The sequence below is a fragment of the Ochlerotatus camptorhynchus genome, unplaced genomic scaffold (assembly GCF_037179485.1).
Source record: "Ochlerotatus camptorhynchus isolate MF236.1 unplaced genomic scaffold, CSIRO-AGI_Acam_v1.1 ptg000220l, whole genome shotgun sequence".
Taxonomy (NCBI): Eukaryota; Metazoa; Arthropoda; class Insecta; order Diptera; family Culicidae; genus Ochlerotatus; species Ochlerotatus camptorhynchus.
The window spans coordinates 2,965,379-2,984,017 of record NW_027040710.1 but is presented as its reverse complement, the minus strand read 5'-3'; the positions used below and the strand labels follow the sequence as shown (position 1 = coordinate 2,984,017).

Sequence of the window (18,639 nt, the reverse complement as noted above, 5' to 3'; positions counted from 1 at the left end):
ACTCACTACTTTTGAAGTCGCTATCAGATGAAGTTTTATTGCTGAATTGAATCCAAAAGATAAGCCGCATAAACCATAAAATTTTCATTCTAACGAGAGGTGAGGTTGCAATCACTGACCTACAAATCATAATAAAGCAACGATGTTCACTTCCGTTTACCACAGCACCCTACACTTCGTGTGTTGCCAAACAAATTTCGCACTCCGACTCACTTCGCGGCTGATCGATCAGTCGGAAAACTGGCTTGAAACAAGCAATTAACATCGCTTATAACCCCGTGTGAGCGAACAATTACGTTATCTTCCACATGCATACTTCTGGCGGCTTGGGCCGGTATGCCGATGTGTGTAATTGAATTCTCTGGCTCAAATTCGATTTAACGACGACTCGATCGCCAAGATGACTGCCCTGACCAGCTCCAGGCGGACGGAAACGCCTTAATCAATAGTTGAATACAAATTAACGAACCGAAAGCCCACTCACGTGGATATCTAAATCGTTACTTTTGTTGATCGCTGATAAGTTCACCAGAACGAAAACGAAACGAATCGTCTAGAATTATTGAATTTATGAGTCTGTCGCTTACATGAATACCAATTGTCTGTTAAATCGTGTAAGTTTTCGCTTTGCGCCACAGCTCTAGCAATCGCATACCAATGTATTGATTTTCGTTAGTAGTGCAATGCTCTTGGCTGACCAGACGGCATGCCATCGACCTTATGTAAAAAGAAAAAATATAAACAGCTACAGTACATAATGAGGAAGAAAGGAGAACACCATTGTTCTACTTAATGCTACTGAGAACGTAAGGCAAATTATAGTCGTCATCTATGGATTAACGTAATAAAACGAATCCGAACAAAACACATATGATCAAACTATTTTACACGATGTTCTCACGCGTGTCATTACTTCGCTAGGTATGAATGCGTCTAATAATAGCTTAATTCTTATCAGGTTATTTAGAGTTTGCTATGCAATAAAATATATGAAACAACGTGATTCTAAAACTAGGAATTCAAGTTAAAAAATTGTACTTACATCACCCACTTCATCGCGCATCAGCTCGGCAGATTTGTACACCTGCTCTTTGTTGGAAATATCCACCTGATATCCTTTGCAGAAACCACCCATGGATTGGACTATTTTGACTGTTTCGTCGATTCCTGCAAGTAAAAAGAAAATTGATGCTTGTTTTACACAATTTACGGACACTTGAGTTTCTAATCAGAGTTATGTACTATTTATTTTCGTTCCTATAAAGTTTATAAAACTACTTTTTTCTTCAGTACGAAACCGTTAAAACAGTTTAAAGTTTAGTGGGTGATCTTAACGACAAATATCAGACTTAAAATGGTAATTTTATATGATAGATGAGGAGATGAAAGTATAGAGTTAAAAGTTCCGTCACAGTGGGGCAGTGTGAAAATTGTATATAGAGAGAGTAGAAAGCGAGCAAAGGTCAATTTTGAGGAAGGCACGAATCGGGCTGGTACTTTTTGAGTTCTGTTACTAACATTTTGAAGTATAACAGGATACCCTTACCGTTCTATTCAGTCACCTTAACCATTTTAGGACGATTTTGTTCTATACATATTTTAAGAAAGAATTGAATTTTATCTAAAATCTTACATAGAAAGCAAAATATCTGCTATACTAATGTTAAAACTTATTCTTTTACAAACGCCCTTATAGAAAAATTATCCTGGAAAAATTTTCAAATTTTTAAAAATATGTGCAAAAGTGACTTTATTTTTGTCGTTTTGAATTGGAAATGCTCATTCGTCTTCTCAAACACGTGGTTTACGAACTGTTGGAACTGTAGAAATGTAGCTACAGTAGAATATACAAAACGGACTTTATACGTCATGGTTATAAACTAGTGATAAACCGGCTAAACAACATCCAGAATGATTTATGCATTCCCTTTCTGTTGCCTTGTCAGCGTTGATATGACAGTGACCTTGGTACAAGTTAAACGACAACGTTACACATACCGGTCCTGTTTGTCCCACCACCAATCAACAGCGATGCTGTGCAGTATTTAACTGCATAAAAAAGAGTGCACCTTTACCTTCATTCCATTACTTTTAATGATCCACGCCCTGCCTCTCTGTCAGCCAACGCACGAGTGAGTGTAACCTCTGACCGTCATCGTCATCGCCTGCTTCGAGGGTACGCCGTGGAGATTCCCATTTTAGCATACGTGCTCTAGGCACCTACTGCACAACTGTAATCGATTGCATCGTTTCGTAAGATGCATGCTGGACGACGGCCAGATGACAAGGTCTAGCTGATAGCCTATAGCCTATGATAGTTGCCACAGCTAGAGAAAACAGAGCAATTGCGATTAACAGATTCAAGGATGACACCCGACCAGATCAGGGCGATCGCTGTAGCCCTGCTGCACCGCGATAAGCTATCAATTAATGTCTATAATAATCACGGTCATAAGTTCATACTGCAAGACACTCGTGGCATTTCTGTGAACTGACAAGAAGGTATCCTCGCTGCAGAATAAGAAAAAAAAACAAACCCCGCGACGACATCCACGTTCTGACAAGCACTAAAAAGAGCAAAACATTTCTCTGTCTGACCTGACCAGTTTTGCAGCCACACACAGAGTCGCCGCCGCTGCTGCAGGAAGGTCATTCGAAGAAATTTATGCATGCTCCTCTGTCGGTAATATAATTTTCTTTTTTTTATTATTTATCATTGTCGCCACATGTGGTTGATTTTCTGTCCGGACGATTCTGCGGCTAGACCTCCGATGCTGACTTTTATGGGCGTTTTCTGTTGCACTACCTTACCCAGTCGGATTGCTGTGAAAATTAGTGGGTTCGTTCGAAGGTCGGTGTGCGATTGGTCATGGTGGTTGAGGTTCAAGATGACCTGGGTGGACACCGATTTACATTACAATAAACTTGCGCCGCGTACATACATGCTGGAAGGTCAACCAAATATGCCTCCTATGCTAGTTCCTGAGTAAGCTCGAGTTCTTGACTTGTTTATGATGGCGGCTGCGGTGTTTAAGATGGCACAAAGATCAGGGTCGATGAATAAAAACGCCACATTAATTGCGAAGTTTTAAGCACCTGGTGGGTTGAACAGCAAAAGCTCTTGTTGATTACGGTATAAGCGTTTTGAGAATCATTAACAGATGGAGGATAGAGGGTTGTGAAATAGTGATAGGGTTAATGTCTCTAATGTCGAGCTGAGTGATCCTAATATTGGGCCCATACATAAACTATAATTTGGTACTGTCCAGATGATGCACTGTTCTACGAAAAATTGAAGAACAGGAGATGGGCCCAATATTAAGATCCATAGGCCAACATTAGAGCTATTTCCCCTACTTCATCCTTGGACGACCGGTAAACATCAACAGTGCTCAGCAGCCGTTAGCGTATTAATCATGGTACTAGCGGTTTCCTTTTATGGTCAAGTATGACGGTGCATATACTGCTGAATCTTGTTGTACATTGTAGTCGGGAAATAGATTTCTAAATTTACTGTCTCTATTCCTAATATTATGACAAATGATGTCAAAACAAATAGAATTTTGTTGCAATCTGAATCCCTTGAGCAGTTCCGAGCCAAATGACGCATCGGAAATCTCGATTTTCTCCGATTTGCATAACACTTGGCAAATGCAAAATGCATAACACTTGGCAAAATGTGAATGACCCATAACACACAATTATGGGTCATTCATATTTTTGCAAAAATTCGGCCATTTTGAATCATATATATTTTTTTTTCAAAATGGTGCCTTTGTCATTTTTCAATAAATTATAGTACGAAAACGTCACTTCTGATCGAAATGACGTGCGAGACAAAGTTGTAGAGAAAAAAAAATGTTTTGCTTGAAACTTTGCATAGTTGTTTGATATGGGCAATGATGCACAATTTTGCTTGAATTCGGCAATTTCGGATACTGTAAAATTTAAAAAAATAGGCCTTTGGAGTTTTTGGAATTTTTTTTAGCACGAAAATGGTACTTCAGATTGAAATAACGCACGCTATGTCTGAAGGCACTTTTTTGCAACTTTCTTGTAGGGTTTTGATCTAATTTCCGTCCTACTAAACACAACCTGCGCTTTACCTCTCTTTTCTGAACGCGTTTGAACAAGAAATGGAATATTTATGTCAAAGATGACTTTTAAATTTATTCACCTTTCCGAAACGTTGTTTATAATCTAATACTGCTTCTTGATTCTAAATTCGTCCTACGAGTTTCAATTCCTTCCTAACGCATTGAAACGCCATTAGATTTTCTTCGTCCTACGGATAAACGTAGAAAAAGGGGATTCGCTAGAAGCGTTTCCTTTGTTTTGAAAACAATGAGCGTAAATATTCATACAATGCGCTCTAATAGGAGTTATGCTGTAGCTAATGAACTAACGCATCTGAACAAACCTATTATTGATTTGTGCACGGTGAAATCATTGGTATTATTGATCTTTTTTGATAGATAGAACGGAAATAGGCAATTACGACGAAGTAGCGCTCTACCCTACCTAAGTTTTTTCTTCACAGGAAGTTAGTATTAATCTTAACTATCAAATCTGTGAATGTTTAAAAATATTTCATCTTGGGGTTTTTTTTTTTGAGAAAAAGTGTTTTGAAGTTTACTTAGCCGTTTATGAAGGCGTATAGGGACTATTTACGATGCAAAACTATTACAGATTGAACAATTACAGTTAAATATGCTTCAAAGTCGATTGAAGTAATCCAAATGGCATTAAAGAGTTCTCTTTGACTCTCAAGTATGGCTCGTTTTAATTATTAATATTTTTTGCTGGATCAAATGAATCAATAGTTTTGCTAGATGTTTAATGTGTATTAACTCAAAAGAGTAAAAGAGGTAGAAACAAGCAGGACAGTCCAGGACAACCACGCAAGGTTGCAAATACTCATTTCAGCTAAATCAATGTTTTTTTTAATTATGAAATAATTAGATGCTATGATCATATTTTGAATTGGTAAGATACAAGAAGAGGTTACAAAGAATGTGTTTGATATATTAAACTTGTTTATTTCACTTCACGAGAGTCAAAATCAACGATTTTTCACATACTCACTCACTCACTCACTCACTCACTCACTCACTCACTCACTCACTCACTCACTCACTCAGAGATCAGCAAATCGCTGATTGTGACTCATAGAAAGCATTTACGGGTTTTATGTTTCACACGTATACTGTTTAACCTTAAATGTTTAAATTTAAATGTGAAATTTCTACTCCTTGTTTGATGTGCTACTACAGCTCAAAATCCAAGTGTTAAGAGGAAGTTGACGGCTAAAAAAAAAGAAAAAAAATAACTACGATTTGATTTTTATAGAAATATTGAAAAAATCAAAACACATCACATTTTTGAAAAACTTTTGTTTTTGTAAGTCATCATGACATAAAGTTGGACTCGAAAAACCATAAACCATTGACCTGTCGTTTTTGATGAGGGTTCAATTTTTGTTAATGATGAGATAAAAAAATATTTTTACTTTTAAATTTTCTCAGAAATGTATGGAAAAAATTGATTTTTTTGGATTTTTGTCAAATTTTCCCAATACTTTTAGAAAAATAAAAACGCACCGAAAAAATATATTTTCGGGTGGTAAACTTCTCATTAATAAGGTCAGTATGTAACATTTATTTAACATATTTGTGATAATGTATGCATCTTTCAACACAAAGAAAACAAAACAAAATCTGAAAATTTTCGGAGTGGTAAAAAATATATTTAAAAGAGATATGGTAGAGCGCTACTTCGTCGTAATCGCCCATTTCCGTTCTATCGATCAGAGAAGATCAATAATATCAATGGTTTCACCGTGCACAAATCAATCTAAGGTTTGTTCCGATGCGTTAGTTCATTAGCTACAACATAAACTCTATTAGAGCGCATTGTATGAATATTTACGCTCTTTATTCTCAAAACAAAAGAAGCGCTCCTAGCGAATCCCCTTTTTCCACGTTTATCCGTAAGATGATGAAAATCTAATAGCATTTCAATGCGTTAGGAAGGAATTGAAACTCGTAGGACGAATTTAGAATCAAGTATCAGATTTTGAACAATATCTCAACAATTTGTGACTCTTTATCAAATCCAACGGTTACCTTACTTACCAATCAGGCTAAGGCCTTGTTGTCCTCTGCTGTCCGAAGAAGTCGTCTCCACTCTACTCGATCCATGGCCACAGTTCGCCAGCCTCGTAGTCTGCGAAGGGTCCGCAGGTCACCTTCTACTTGGTCGATCCACCTTGCCCGCTGCGCGCCTCTTCTTCTTGTTCCTGTTGGGTCGCTTTCTAGAACCATTTTCACTGGGTCGTCGTGCGGCATTCTTACGACGTGCCCAGCCCACCGTAGTCGCCCAATTTTTGCAATGTGGACGATGGATGGTTCTCCCAGCAGCTGGTGCAATTCGTGGTTCATTCACCTCCTCCACGTTCCGTCATCCATCTGCACTCCACCGTAGATGGTACGCAACACCTTCCGTTCGAAAACACCAAGGGCGCGTTGGTCCTCCACGAGCATAGTCCAGGTCTCGTGGCCGTAAAGGACCACCGGTCTAATCAGCGTCTTGTAGACAGTCAACTTCGTGCGGCGGCGAATTTTATTCGACCGGAGCGTCCTCCGGAGTCCAAAGTAGGCACGATTCCCTGCCATAATGCGTCTTTGAATTTCTCTGCTGGTATCATTTTTGGCGGTCACCAGTGAGCCCAAATACACGAACTCATCGACCACCTCGATTTCGTCACCGTCAATCTGAACTCGGGGTGGGAGGCTAACATTGTCTTCCCTAGAACCTCTTGCTTTCATGTATTTTGTCTTTGATGCGTTGATGGCAAGTCCAATCCGTCTAGCTTCAGCCTTCAGTCTGATGTACGTTTCCGCCATCATCTCAAAGTTCCGTGCCATAACGTCAATGTCATCGGCGAAACCAAGGAGCTGGATGGACTTCCTGAAGATCGTGCCACTCGTGTCTATCCCAGCTCTTCTGATCACACCTTCTAACGCGATGTTGAACAGCAGACACGAAAGTCCATCACCTTGCCGTAGCCCCCTTCAAGATTCAAAGGGACTTGAGAGTGTCCCCGATACTCGAACAACGCACACCACTCGATCCATCGTCGCCTTGACCAATCGCGTCAGTTTGTCCGGAAATCCGTACTCGTGCATAATCTGCCATAGCTGATCTCGATCGATTGTGTCGTATGCGGATTTGAAATCGATGAACAAATGATGTGTGGGCACGTTGTATTCGCGGCATTTCTGCAGAACCTGCCGAATCGCGAAAATTTGGTCCGTGGTAGCGCGGGCACCCATGAATCCCGCCTGGTATTGCCCCACGAACTCTCTTGCATATGGTGACAGACGGCGGCATAGAATTTGGGAGAGTACCTTGTAGGCGGCGCTCAGCAGTGTGATCGCGCGGTAGTTGCAGCAATCCAACTTGTCGCCCTTTTTGTAGATTGGGCATACGACACCTTCCATCCACTCCTCCGGTAATATCTCCTCCTCCCAAATCTTGGCAATTACCCAGTGCAGCGCTCTAGCCAGTGCTTCACCACCGTATTTCAATAGCTCACTTGGTAGTTGATCTACACCAGTTGCTTTGTTGTTCTTCAGCCGACCGATCTCCTCCTCAACTTCTTGAAGATCAGGGGCCGGTAGCCTGTCGTCTTCTGCGCGTGCTCCAAGGTCTGTTGCCGTGCCACCTTCGTTTTCTGCTGCTTCACCGATGAGGTGCTCGTCATAGTACTGCTTCCACCTCTCAATCACCTCACACTCGTTCGTGAGAAGGTTACCGTCCAAGTCCTTGCACATATCGGCTTGCGGCACGTACTTTGCGCGAACTATTTAGCTTCTCGTAGAACTTCCGTGTGTCGTTTACACGGTACAGATTTTCCATCGCCTCGCGATCTCGGTCTTCCTGCTGACGCTTCTTCCTTCGGAAAACCGAGTTTTGTCTGTTCCGCGCTTGTCTGTATCGCTCCACATTCAATCTCGTGCGGTGTTGCAGCATTCTCGCCCGTGCTGCATTCTTCTCCTCTACTAACAGTTTGCATTCGCCGTCAAACCAGTCATTTCTTCGGTCCGGGATTGCAGTACCTAGTGCCGCTGCAGCAGTACTACCTATGGCTGAACGGATGTCCCTCCAGCCATCTTCAAGAGAAGCTGCGCCAAGCTGCTCTTCCGTGGGTAGTGCAACTTCCAGCTGCTGCGCGTAGTCCTGGGCAACTCCGGTGTCCCATAGTTGCTCAATGTTGGGTCGTGGCGTTTGACTTCGACGTGTGTTATGCACCGTCGAGAGTTTTGAGCGCATGCATACTGCAACTAGGTAGTGGTCCGAATCTATGTTCGCACTGCGGTACGTGCGGACGTTGATAATGTCGGAGAAGAATTTCCCGTCGATTAGAACGTGATCGATTTGGTTTTCTGTGTGTTGGTCAGGTGATCTCCAGGTGGCTTTGTGGATATCCTTGCGGGGGAAAAAGGTACTTCGAACTACCATACCCCGGGAGGCTGCAAAGTTCACGCATCGTTGGCCGTTGTCGTTCGATACGGCATGCAGGCTGTTTGGCCCGATTGCCGGTCTATACATTGCCTCCCGTCCTACCTGAGCGTTCATGTCGCCAATGACGATTTTGACGTCCCGTTGCGAACAGCCGTCGTACACCTGCTCCAGCTGCGCATAGAACGCTTCTTTCTCGTCGTCGGGTCTCCCTTCGTGTGGGCAGTGCACGTTGATGATGCTGTAGTTGAAGAAACGGCCCATAATCCTCAACTTGCACATCCTCGCGTTGATCGGCTGCCAACCAATCACGCGTTGGCGCATCTTACCCAGCACTACAAAGCCGGTTCCCAGCTCGTTGGTGGTGCCACAGCTCTGGTAGAAAGTAGCCGCTCGATGCCCGCTTTTCCATACCTTTTGTCCCGTTCAGCAAAGTTCCTGCAGTGCTACGACTTCGAAGTTGCGTGGTTGAAGTTCGTCATAGATTAACCTATCGCAACCCGGGAAGCCGAGCGATTTGCAGTTCCATGTTCCGAGTTTCCAATCGTAGTCCTTATTTCGTCGCGTAGGTCTGTGCCGATTGTTCCGATCCGTATTTATTTCTTCGGTACACGTATGGAAAAGTGAATAAATTTAGAAGTCATATTTAACAGAAATATTCAATTGTTTGTTCAAACCCGTTCAGAAAAGAGAGGTAAAGCGCGGGTTGTGCTTAGTAGGACGGAAATTAGACCAAAAACCCTATGATTGTAAGATCTTAAACCTATTTTAATCGTCAACCATGGCAGAGGATTGGTCGGGGCTGGATGGCCACATATCTTTCGGCGAGGATGACAGATGTTTCTTCAGCAAATTCTACGTGTGGTTCGAGATATGTCATGGTGCCCCGTCTCGCTGAAAGACATTCTGCTCCGGTCCATATTGCTCAGTTATCCACAGAACACAGCAAAAATAAATGAAAATTAATTGTCACATGATTTGAGAAGTAACTGAATAATAACTAACGTAATACAATATCGCACACAATTTTACATGTGTTAATATGTACCTACATTTCAAATACAGGGGTTACTCAAAATAACTAGGATACACCCGGGGGAACCTGTAGTAGGGGGCAATTGCGTTTTTACTCAAAAACATGCCGTGCGACAGCTCTTTCCTCATATATTTTCATGAATATTATTTCTTTAGACTTAAAGTGAATCATTTACCACATTGGCCGCTCTTGGAACCACTTGGTTGCCCCGAGAGAACCTGTAGCAGGGGACAATTTCGTTTTAACTCAAAAACGTGCCTTGTGACAGCTCTTTCTTCATCGATTTTCATGAATATTCTTTCTATAGACATAAAGTGACAATTGCATTTTTACACCAAAACATGCCGTGCGATAGCTCATTCATTAAACTTCAAATGGATCAGTGACCACATTGGCCGCTCTCGGAACCTCTGGGATGCCCCGAGAGAACCTGTAGCAGGGGAAAATTTCGTTTTAACTCAAAAACGTATCGTGCGACAGCTCTTTCTTCATGGATTTTCATGAATATTCTTTCTATAGACTTAAAGTGAATCATTGACCACATTGGCCGCTTTCAGAACCACTGGATACCCCCGGGGGAACCTGTAGTAGGGAACAATTGCGTTTTTACTCAAAAGTATGCCGTGCGACAGCTCTTTCTTCATGGATTTTCATGAATATGCTTTCTATAGAATTTAAGTGGATCTGGTAAGTACACGGTTGAAAATATCAGCTTTTTTAGAATTTTATCTATAACACTAATTTAATCGATTTCTTCAGCGCGATTTTTTTTTTCAAATCTGTATACGATGCGACCCACTTGGAAAGCAACGAGATGCAATGTACCCCACAAATAGTGATAAACTCACATAAGTGTGATCCGGCCACCGGAAGAATGAAGAAGCCTCAAAGTCATCGTTTGGGAACAGCAGCTGTTCGTGAGATCTGTCATTATGCATTCAAGGAGATTGGGCTTTGGAGTTATTGTCGTCTAAATTATTTTATAATCTAGTTTAGTGTATGGAAATATATCTATAACATAAAAAAATATCGATAAGGTAATTCAAAATTATCCGAAGAAAACGACTCCCGAAAATATTATCCATAACCTCAAAAAACCATATATGTATGTGAAAAAATTACATGACATTGAATTTTACATCGTGACAAAACACAACATGTAATTTCAAAGAACTAACATAAAAATATGTTATTTAGGGGAAATGGATGTAATTTCGGCCTAAATGCCCCTTATTTAGGCCCATACGTAAATTCAGTAATCAACTAAATTTTCAATAGCGACCAAAAATATCCATTAGAACCTTTCCAATGACGCGTTCATCTAGATAAAATCGATAAATAGCAGATTTTTAGCGATGGGCCCAATTTTAGATCCTGGCCTATGGAGCCATTTCCCATATCATGGAACCTTTTTGTTACATGTAGTTAAACAGAAAATTACACGTTTCGTTCATACTGTGAAGGACATATTTACTAAGTCCGTATTCACTTATGATAGTGCAATCATTTGCATTCATTTCATACATTCATTTACATTGCCTCTAACTTTTTTCATCAACAGCATTCCGCAAAATGATGTATAGAGCTTTTGTAGGTTTATTAGGTTTGTAGGTTATTAGCTACAACTTTTGCTCATAACTCAAATCTGTATCTCTTATGCCTCACGATCTAAAAGCGGGCAGAACTTGTTACTGTTTTTCAGTGAATGTAAAATACATTCACTGAAAAACAGTAGTGGCTTCTGTTCGCTCTGGTTCGTCATGCATAAGAGATACGGATTTGATTGTTAACAAAAGTTGTAGCTAATTACAAACCCTACAAAAGCTCTATACGTCATTTTTGCGGAATGCTGTTTAAGAAAAAAAAAAAAATTAGAGGAAATGAATGTAAATGAATGCACGAAATGAATGCAAATGATTTTCCATACCTGAGTCCCTTCCCAAGTAACAATTCAGCAGCTACTTGGCATCCACTCTGATTTATGATGGTTTTATAACGGAAATAAACAATCCATTTAGTTTAAATACAGCATTTCAAAGCGTAAAACATTTCTGGTTAGTAATTCAGCTTATTACTGTTTTAAAAACCTTTTATAGTCTGTCGAGAAAGTTGTTTAAAAAATAAATTTAAAGCAGCTCTCAATACCTCCATAAAACTGTTCTGTAAATCAATCATAAAATTCATTAGCTATTGTTTATTAATGCCTTAATAAAATACTCAATAAAATTGGTCTGTCATTATAAAAGCAACCATAAAACAATTAGGTTTTAAATGAGAGCAAAAAGCATATATTGTTGTTGTTTAGACTTGTTAAAGTGTACCATAAAATCCCCAATTACTATGTTTCCAAATTGAACTCAAAAGTTGGATCCTCATAGTGAATAAAAGCAATATTTATGACAAGGAAATCTCGAAGAGTAGACGAAGTAGAATGAAAAATTCAAGCGATGTTAACGACCGAAGGAAATTCAACCATCCTACTATTCAACCATTTGTCCCATTATCGACCATTTGTCCATTAAACCTTTTGTCAATTTAACATTTTGTTTATTTTAAACTTTCATCATTTGTCTATCTACATCTTCTGTCCTTTTCCATCTTCTATCCATTTGACGCTTTGGCCATTCGACCTTTTGTCCATTCACGCTTTCATCCGTTTAATTGTTTGTCCTTTAGAACTTTTGTCCCTTCGACCTATTGCCCATTTGAACTTTTGTCCTTCGACCTTTTGTCTTTCGTACTTTCGTCTTTTGGCTTTTTTTTTTCCTTAAACACTGCAGCCCAATTTTCTTCAGTAATAGGAATAATTAGATCAGTTTCAATAATGAAGAAATTTTAGCCCAATTTTCTTAGCAACAGGAATAATTAGAGCAATTCCAGCAAACAAAAAATTTAATTTCTCACTCGACCTTCGCCGATTTGCATGAAACTGTGTATAACTAGGTTGTCATGTATAGTTTATACAGGAACTTCGCATGCACACTAGCGCCACGTAGTGAGAAAATGATTAACTGCAAATAAATGGGGTGACCCCTATGAACCTCTTAGCTGAAGATACTAACCTTCTCTAAGCCCTGGATCACGAGATATTCCATGTTGGAGCCAATTTAACCAAATTATAAATGAAACCACACGAAAACAACATAAATGTAAACCGCGTAGATCGAATCCACGCTCTTAGTGGGATTTATGTTATGGCAACGCTTTTTGAATTTTCAAAAAGACGTATCTGCATTTGTAAACAAAGATTGAGTCTATTTGAAAATTCATCTTTGAAATAATGTTTCGCTTAATCCTCACACCTAGCAAGCCACGCTCCTCGTCGTAGTTTGCCAAGTCGATTGATTCAATATGATTGCCAAGTAGATTGACCAGCATTCCTACACCCCATGGTGTCTGGTGCAGTCGAAGTGAAATTCGTACAAATGTAGATCTTACGTTTCGTACAATGGAAATTGAACGATGGTTTTTGATCTCAATTTTTCCAACAAAATTTACAGTTTCACATATTCATAATGGACGACAAATATGCTTCGAGGCACGGCATTGAAAAATCCGACTTGAAGGACCAAAAACGTGCACGCACATTCCAGCATCTGTTGGGTCGGTGCCGTGAATTCTGGTCTGGTGGGAAGGATCACTAGAGGGCACAGCTAGATAGGTAGTCCACCGAATTTCTATTCTGGTACACAAACGGAAAACACGGGAGGATTCCACTGGGACTTGAGTTTATTACACGGATCACGGAACACTTAGCTTTTTGTTCGTCGACTAATGTCTAAGTAAGACTGTTTATGGAACTGAGTTGGCATTTTATAGTCTCCCAAGATTGTCTTATAAGGCGGGAGAGCCGATAGTGGGACGAACATTCATAAAATGGCCCTTATTCACTTTTGCTTAAGCAACCATATGGTTTGTTTCTGAGCAGTTCGGGACAGTTCAAAGTATGTTCTGAACAATAGAGTTTTCCTGCGCTTATTATAAAATAATAATATTGGCACAAACGGAGAGCATGGCATGTTTTCCGAAACAAGTCTTCAGTCTAGGACAAGTTTTGACAACTCCGTTGACAAGTGTTGAGATTTTTAGTAGTTGATTTTTAGTAGTTGGGAAAGTTCGAGATTAATACCAACGGGGAAAATCCTAATAGCTATAAGAGCATGATGAGACGACATTGAGGATTCAGGAGACTTCGTTACTATTATTATCCGTTAAGCTATAGGATAGGTGTACCACTTATGGCATTACTTGAAATAAAATACCACTTATGGCATGAACCGGCTATGGTCTGTGTAGTTCATGCGGAGTAGTGCCATAGCTGATACCATTACGTATATGGTAAAGCATGTTCCTATTAGAATCTGAACGCAAGATATCAGCTCTCTCTTGGGTTTGGTATGACGTATAAAAATAATACATGGCACGGAAACGGAATTATTTATGGAGGATAGTATCTATCAAGATTGTCATTATCCATTACGAGGCCACATTCGTGCACTGTTAATACTCAATTGCAAGTATTTTTTTTGCTAGTCACTTTAACACTCTTAGGTCATTCGAGACTTGTCCGGGGGTGAGGTTTGAAATCGTGACTTTGGCGTGAGAGGTATGGATGCTAACCACTAAGCCCGGGGTCGCCTCCTATGACAAGCATAGATTAGTATTTAGCCCGGAGAAAGCATCCTTGAGTTCAGAGTTGTTCCGTCTTTGCGTGACACTAACATCTCTTTCATTTGCAATGCTTTCGGTTTACACAGCCTGATACAAATCTTCCCACAAAATCATATTTCACCAGTCATTCTCTAATACTTACTGGGTAATTGTACAACCATTAGTTTCGACCACGGGCCCATTTGCAGCGTCTGCCCTGACGGAAATTCCCATTATTCGAATAATCACTACCAACTAATTACCCTTCTCTGGAGTTCATCTCCCTAGCGTGATTGAAATTTATCATTCGCCGTGAAATGATCTTTCAACGAATGACTGACAAAGTTTTTTTTTACAATGCTACTCTCCATTAGCACTTGATGGCGAAATGAGCGTCCATGAGCCGAGCTCTCCATATCTTGCTGTCTAATCCTTACTACTCGCTCAAATTCTTCACTCTCGAGTGCAAGTGATTTGGACACCTCCGCGCGGTTTTCCACTTCGCTTGAGCATTAACCGCATGTGCTCGGTGACGGACAGGTACTTGATCTGTTTGGTCTGATCTATAGCTGATCATTTACTGTTGCTGCTGCCGCGGGGACGTATGGCAGCTATAAGCAGTAACAAGGGCAAGTACCGTTCAACAACTGCTTCCATACTTTAGCCGACCTTCAGGTGAAGAATAATTGAATTTGACTTTGTTGCAACACTTACACTTTTCCAACGCGCGCCGCCGGTGTCGTGCTGTGCTCGTAATTCGTTTCTGCTAGATCGTTGGCTCATGGTTGTTTGTTGCATGAGACAGCACGTCTAATATATCGCGCAGCATTAGCATTAGCAGCCGCACGGTATGAAATTGTTGTGAAAACATCTATTACCTTTACAGGTTTAGGGTCATAAGTAGAATAGAAGGCAAATCGTCTTACACAATCGTCTTAACCCCCCCATCTCGGAATCTTCAAATCTCAAGCATCGTATGAGTGTTTTTCATCTAAATAAATCAAGGTAAAGTGATGGGTACTCGTAGTGTAGCACACTGTTGTTCAATAAATCATTGGAAAAATAACACTTACCAGGTGGTAGGTATCTAAAGCTTCTCATCCCAAGATTAATGTTAAAATGATGAATATTCGGTAGGATAAGTGCTCACCTTCCTGATTGATGTCCCACACGATCACCTTGGCACCGAGTTTAGTCAACCGTAACGACAGCAGCCGACCGAGACCTCCACCACCACCAGTGACCAGCGCCAGCTCTCCAACAAGGTCTTTCCGTGGTTTGCCGAATAGTGCGAAGTAGATTGACTGTGCGAAAATAGAAAAGGAAATGTTGATATTTATTAGATTTTTCCTCTGCTGACCAATGTTTGTGGGTATATTGTAGTAATAAATCATACATTCCAGTCGAGTGTCTGTTGCAAATACCTATATCGAAACTATATATATGGATTGGAATGCATGCCTGCACACAGGTATGTAAAAATGTCAACAACTTATCGCATTTGGAAGGTCTTTCAAGATGAATATTTGTGTAACCTTTTAGCATCTTGTGTGCATGGAACTTAGGCATTAGATGATGGAATTTTTTTTTGTTATTGGTTGGACGGGCTAGTAGCCCGAAGTCCGCAAGGTCGTCGAATGCTGAGGCATGATGTATAACTCGAAAAACTGGTCATACCCATAGAACGTTAACATGCTATGAAGAATTATATCCAGGTACTAGAATTTTGAGAAACATCTAAGTACAGTATTATAAATCATGAAGAGCAAAAAGGGCGTGTGTTTACCATTAAATTCTACTTTTAGCTAAATGGTGCTATGGGATGTAAACTAGGCGTAGTCCCTCAAACTCGGTCAATAAACAGCTCCGTACTCAACAGGTGACGAAGGTGGAATTTTCCACCAAAAGAAATCCTGAAGGACGGAAAAATTGCTCCAGTGATCTTTGGACATCTACAAAGTTGCCTAATCTTTACTTCTTGAAAATTTCCATTAACGTCTTTCCAAGTTCTCTCGATTCGACCAAGATCTCAGGATATCCATGACCTTCTGTAAACTTCAGCAAAGACCTTGAACATTTTCTACTAATTTCCCTAAACACCCGGGCGAAACAAAGTTCCCTAAACTTCCAGTAAGTTCCCAAATAAAACCCTGAAGTTCTAAGAAGTTTGCTGAAATTTTACTCCCTGAGCTTCTACAAAATTGCCTGAACTTTTACGAAGTTTTCTTAGGTTCTACAAGTTTTGCTGAATTTCTATAACTTCACAAACAAACCGCAGCACTTCTATTAAGTTTTTCGATGTTCTTCGAAATGAAATTCACTGCATGCAAAGTTCCCTCAACTTTCTCGTTGGTTTGCTGAGAAGTTCCCTGAAGTTCTACAAAGTTTCCTGAATTTCTGCCAAAATTTTAGGAAAATAGTGAAAGCCATCAAAAAGTGTTGAAAATTCAACAAAAACTCAAGAAGTTCAGGAAAGTTTAGAGAAATAAAACAAAAATCGAAGCATCTCAGAAGATCCAAGTAGTGTTTCCATTTCCCGGCCATTTTTGGCAGATGGTCTTTACCAGAAATTCCCGGGAATCCGAAATATTTTTGTGAAGTCCAGGAAAATAATAATTTGAATTCATGGCATTTATCCATCATAATGATGATGATGATGAACTTCGGTATTGCGATTTATAATATAGAAAATAGTTTTACCTCTTAATTTTTGCATTTTTTATTGCCATCAGTCAATTTTCCCGAGCTGCCAACGATTTTTCATCCGAATTCTTCTGGAATTTTTTTTTACGACTAGGAATTTTGGTCCAGGTCTTTTTTCAGGTTGGACAATTTTTCGACTTCTCTGGGCATAGAGTATGGTTGCACTTGCCACAATTATACTAATCCAAAAATAGTACAGGCATCGAAAGCTCTCTATTAAAAACTGTGGAAGTACGTCTAGTTGAGAGCACGCAATAAGCTAATATGCGATAAGCATTGTGCTTGAAATACGAGAAAGAAGAATAAAAACACTCTTAGGAGTTTTTTGACCCAGAAGTCTCTTCCAATTTTCCTAGAAATAATCATCTGATTTCATCGGAAGCTTCTTCCAGAACTCCTTTTGGCTTCCGCGATAGCTTTTATTGACTTCCGCTTAAAGGATCATCCAATTTCTTCAGCAAGTTTCTTAAATGCCATTGGAAGTTCCAGTTCAATCATTTTTAACAGCCCCAGAATGTTTTTAGATATCTCCGGAAGCTTCTCCCAACTTCCTTGATATGTCTTTTTGGCTTCGCATGAAATTGTCGTCTGATTTCCTCGGAAGTTTTTCGTGGACTCACCCTTATATATCTTCTAGCTTGCCTTAGAAAATTCCTCTGACTTCGCCTAGAGCATTCTTCCGATTTCTGTTAGAAGATATTGACTACCTCTGGATGTTTCTGCAAACATTCTGCTTAGATTAATGATGATGACGATTGGGGCTTAAGGGGAATTGCTTAGTTTAACGGCTTTCTCAGCCTTAAACACTCTAACGACTACGATGTAATCTGCCCGACCATGTCCGAAACGTAGATTGAATTGTAGTCGTTAGAGTGTTTAAGACTGAAAAAGCCGTTAAACGTCGTAGCAATCCTCCTTAGATGTTTCTTATGGCTCTTCTGGGACAACTCTTACATTTTTCACCCAAACATACATCTAAAATTGTTTTCAAATTCCCGGGAATCGGGAAACGTGATTTATGATAAATTTGCCGGGATGTCCCGGGTAGGAAACACTAGTTCCAAGAAATTCACGGTAGTTCGGGATTCTTTATTACAATTCCATTAATTTCAGGTGTACTGTGAAGCTTGTAGGACTAACTTTACAAAAAATGTAGGAACCTATTAGAAGTTACGAGAATTATTAACAAATTCCGAGAAATTCATAGAAGTTTTATACATCAGCATTCAGACTTCTGGAACATTGGAAAACTTCTGCAATGCTTTAGGAACTACCTAAAAGTTTCAGAAAATTCAAGGTGGTTTTGTTAACTTCAGAGAAAATACAGGAACTTTCATGAAATTTAGAGAATTTCAGGGATATCAAAATAATTTAAAGGAAGTCCAGACAACTTCGCAGGAGTCCAAAGAACTTGTTCAAAATTGTGGGAAATTTGAAAAAAAAAGTTCCAAGAGTTTTAGGACGTTTACAGATCATTAGGGCAGTTTCGATAACTTCAAGGAAATTCCGAGAACGTAAGGAAAGTCCAGACTTGTAGCCTATAAGGATAAGTTGAGAATTTTAGAAAATTTCAGCAATATATCAGACATGTATCGGAAGAACAGGAAACTAAAGGGAAGTTTTAAGATTTTTAAGGAAAGTTCCATAAAATTATTGCTGGGACAATAGGTACGTTCAGGAAATCCCAGAGAAGTTCAGGGAAGTTTAGTGATTTTGAAGAAAGAAGA

The 18,639-nt window shown here is 39.9% G+C and overlaps 1 protein-coding gene across 1 annotated transcript in view; it reads right to left on the bottom strand.

Annotated features, from left to right (window-relative positions):
• The window catches only part of LOC135703734 (short-chain dehydrogenase/reductase family 16C member 6), a 66,603-nt gene that overhangs the window by 22,454 nt on the left and 25,510 nt on the right, over positions 1 to 18,639 (bottom strand). The window contains exons 2-3 of the mRNA XM_065225049.1: positions 15,360 to 15,513; positions 1,043 to 1,167 (exon numbers count right to left, since the gene is read on the bottom strand). Coding sequence (XP_065081121.1) covers positions 1,043 to 1,167; positions 15,360 to 15,513 — 279 coding nt within the window. The remainder of the gene's footprint in view (positions 1 to 1,042; positions 1,168 to 15,359; positions 15,514 to 18,639) is intronic.